Genomic DNA, 4,111 nt, shown 5'->3' with positions numbered 1-4,111 from the left:
GTTCGTTTTTCCAAATTTTCTTTTAAACACGCGATGTCACTAAAAAAGAAATATTCGATAACTAACGATTCAAGCGTTACAAAAGTCATCCAACCACGACCGCTTACTTTGTTAACAGCGCCACCTCCTGATCATGTTCATCTAAAGAAATCTTTTTCCCGATTTCTATTTTTAATTTTTTAATTTCTTCGTTTAAGCTTTTATTTTCACTTTTAAGAATTTTCGATTCTTTGTCTGCAGCTTCGAACGCAGCGTTCATGGCTGAAAGCTGATTGGTCAAACTGGCAACTAAACAAGTAGGATTATTGCATCATACTTAGGATTGTGATGTCATAATGTACCTTCTTCTACATTTTTCTCGTGCAACTCTTGCATTTTCTTTTTCATTAATTCAAGCTGTTGCATCAGATTATTTATTTCCTCCAACAACAAACTATTTTGATTTTTTAAATTATCCCATTTTTGTTGGGATATTGTTGGTTTGGCACGAATCTGCTGGGTGGCGCTGTGGAGCACCTCATTCTCAGCAATCACAACCTTCATCTATTGCCATAGAAATAGTATAAATATTGACCCTAAGATATTAATAGGGTTTACACCCCAACATCAAACCTCGTTCATTAAAGTCGATAATTCCGATTGATATTTGGTTATGACATCATCTTTGTCATTCAATTGTTTATCATAACTAACAAACAATGGGCTTAGATGGGAAACATCTGTCTGTGGATTATAAATATTTAATCTCCAGATTACCCGTAAATTAAGGTCGCACAACGGATCTCAACGTACCATCCATGGGCCTTCAATCGTTCCCACACCAGGGGCTTCCCCATATTTACCCTGGTAACTCGCTAGTTCGCTGTTCAATCTTCGAATCGTATCTTTCAGCACCTGGTTCTCGTCAACGAGGGTTTGAACTTCCTGCTTCATCACGATCGACCCTGCCCCACCTAGGTGAGGGGGGTTAATGTGGGGAATCCCCTGATATGAGAACTTACTGCTGTCGTTAAGCAAATCTAAAATTTGTTCGATATTTTCGCCGGAAATATTTGCATTGGGAATATTGTCGTGGTCGGTTAGTTTCTGTTTCGCTTCGGTGCCTGCAATGCAACAAACATAAAAAAAATATTACAACTTTTAAGAAACATAGAAATAAAATATCACAACTTATAAGAAACATAGAAATAATACATTTACCACTTTTTAACCTCCGATTGTCGGCCATCAACCCAAACATTATTTCCCTCGTTTCGTTTTCCTTTAATTTCAATCGTTCCAACTCATCGGGGTGGGTGGGGAAATTCTCAGGGTATTAGGGGAAGTACCGGCTGGGGAATTCTCTTGAATGCTATAGGGGCTGGTAGGGGAATTCCCATGGATTTCTGGAGAGTTTCCCACAAATTTAAGGCTAGTTTCAGGTGAATCCCCCAATAACCCATTGCGTGCGGATGAATATTGGGAGTGAGGATCTAATTTCTTGGACTTCCGTAAAAGTTTGTTTCTTGTTTCGTTTATTCGTCGCTGATATATAGAACGATTAGAATGGAAGCTTTATGGAACATAAGAAGGTTAGGGTGGGACTTGAACCACAAACCCATGAGGCCATGAAACTTCATTAGTTGTCATTTACCTTGTAGGGTTTGGCATAGAGATCTTCGACTTCAACTGTGTCATCATAATATGCATCATCTGTAAATATATGATGTCATAATAGTATTGATGACATCACAATACTCACCATTGTCGTGGTAACTTGTCGATGGTCGTTGATGCGTGACTTGCGCGTATGTTTCATCCTGGTATGCATAATTATGATGTCATAATATATGTATTATCACATGTACCTACATCATAATCATCCATGATGATGTCATAATCCAATCCAAGTTCTTCAACTGATTGGTTGCCCATGGCGACGGCTTGTGCTGTGAAGGTATGTATGTTGTGATCGAAGGTTATGTGATATCACACGGTACCTGTAATATTGGCAGCCATTATAGCAGGTACCACAGGCGACTGCAATATTTTATTCTTTTTTCCCCTCTTCTTAGTTGTTGGCGTTGGTGGTGGGCTTTGGGGTACGGCTGTGAATGCTGCTGGGGGAACTAAAGCCATCCCTATGTGACGCTGGAGGTATATTGGTTAATATTCATACAATGATATAGAACACGCAACTTACCAACGGCGACGAATCGCGCTTTTTGAATATGGACATACTACTGTGACGTCATATAATGCTAATTATGACTATTCAACTCTAAATTACGTCACAATATCAACCCTGATTTTAGAATGCGCATCAGTGACGTCACAATCGTAGCGTCGTTAGTTACCTTCCCTAAACATTCCTTTGTAAAACTTATTTCAAGCGGTTTCTGGATTTACTTTGCGTTGGGGACAAAACTTAGAATTTGCAACAATATGCATTTTAAAGACATAAGTCCGCATGTAGGCGCTTTTGTTCAACAAAGTGTGTCACTTAATCTATTTCACGAGTTTAATTATAGCTACAGATAAGGTATCTATAGTTTAATTGTGATTTAACTTTAGTTTACTGTATGTTAAGCAAGCATGAGGTGTACAAATACACCATGTGTCATGTGTGTGGTAATACTGCTGCTGGTGGCCAGTGAAAATTTTGATCTCAAATTGTTCCGTACGCCTCCCTGATACTCGCTGTATAATTTTTTTAAAAAACTCGGGCGTTCGTGTCGAAAATTAACTTCGAAAATGCGCGAAATCGTGATGCGTCACCGTATTTTCCACACGAGCCGTTAAAGGTTTGATTATTACGTCATAAAATGCGAATCACCACGTTTGATTTCTACGTTACAGATTACGTAATGTTTAGTTTCTTGGGGGATTTAGGGGATGTGGGTTAAAAGTAGGGGTTAGGGTTGGGGTTAAGGGTTTGGGCTTAGGGTTTTCCCTAGCATAAAACAGTGCGAAAAACAAGACTATAACGTGGTGTACTGTTCGTAATATGTCACTACTGTGACGTAACATTCGCTATTGTGATATAATATATCGTTAACCTTAGGCGAGTCGGACGAATTACGGTGACGCGGCATGTTTTTGCGCATTTTCGAAGTTAATTTTCGACACGAACGCCCGAGTTTTTTTAAAAAATTATACAGCGAGTATCAGGGAGGCGTAAGGAACCTTTTGAAACCAAAATTTTCACTGGCCACCAGCGGCAGTATTACCCATGTGTGTCTGGTGTGTAAGAAGCACAGAAATAAAAAAGACTAGAACGCGCAACTGCTCAAAACCGTGATATATTCTTTTTTCTGTTCACGTGACCGCCAACTCCGTCCCCATTTCCCTTCGTCTCCATTGTAAAAGATAGGCGCATAGTATTTTTGGAAGGTTTTAGCTGTTTATTTAAAAAACTACACCAACTATTCAAGTTTATTAGGCTATTTTAGTTATTTGGTACGTTAACGCTTACAGTTTACCACTTGTTTAGGAAATTTAATTATTTAAAAAAATTAATTAAAAATTTCAAACAAACGGTTTGTTAGAAATATATATAAATTAAAAAATAGTTTTTTTACACAATAACTTTAAATTAAGTCAAAAAACGAAAAAAAACTACAAAACGTCATCGACTCCTTTGACTACAATAGTAAACGGGAACGACCCGCGAAAGAGAGACAGTGTATCGTGCTCTCTCCTTTGCCAACATTGAAGATGCGCGTTCTATTCATTTTTATTTCTGTGGTAAGAAGACACACATGTTATAACGACTGTCGATGCCCGTCGTGCAAAGGTTAATTATTCACAGAAACAATGACTTCGCGAAACCTCAACCAACAAATTGCATTGACCAATATTTAATCAAACCTCAGCCACATAAATATTTGACCCTTTTCTATAGTAGGTTTTTACCCATTTCGATTTTTAAGTTTTCTGATAATTTCCTTCTCTTCTGTTGTAATTATTTTGATATAATCATTACTGTGAGCATGAGGTATATTGCTTTAATTATTACAATCACAATATTCCAATATCACATCCACAATTATGACATCACAACTACGATTATGACATCACAACCACAGCCTTCCCAATGTTTCCCCCACTCAACATGTCAATGAACGAACGC

General features: G+C 38.0%; 1 protein-coding gene across 1 annotated transcript; it reads right to left on the bottom strand.

Annotated features, from left to right (window-relative positions):
• Nucleotides 1-1,036: 1,036 nt before the first annotated feature.
• Nucleotides 1,037-2,412, bottom strand: LOC104265482. The gene is made up of 7 exons (XM_026839415.1): nucleotides 2,183-2,412; nucleotides 1,980-2,130; nucleotides 1,852-1,928; nucleotides 1,742-1,799; nucleotides 1,634-1,692; nucleotides 1,201-1,524; nucleotides 1,037-1,103 (listed from the first exon to the last, which is right to left on the bottom strand). The coding sequence occupies exons 1-6, from the start codon at nucleotides 2,216-2,218 to the stop codon at nucleotides 1,270-1,272; spliced, it is 636 nt and encodes a 211-aa protein (XP_026695216.1). The 5' UTR covers nucleotides 2,219-2,412; the 3' UTR covers nucleotides 1,037-1,103; nucleotides 1,201-1,269.
• Nucleotides 2,413-4,111: the final 1,699 nt, after the last annotated feature.

The sequence above is a fragment of the Ciona intestinalis genome, unplaced genomic scaffold, assembly GCF_000224145.3.
Source record: "Ciona intestinalis unplaced genomic scaffold, KH HT000252.1, whole genome shotgun sequence".
In the NCBI taxonomy this organism is placed as follows: domain Eukaryota; kingdom Metazoa; phylum Chordata; class Ascidiacea; order Phlebobranchia; family Cionidae; genus Ciona; species Ciona intestinalis.
The sequence above is the reverse complement of the archived record's forward strand: the minus strand, read 5'-3'. Positions and strand labels throughout refer to the sequence as shown.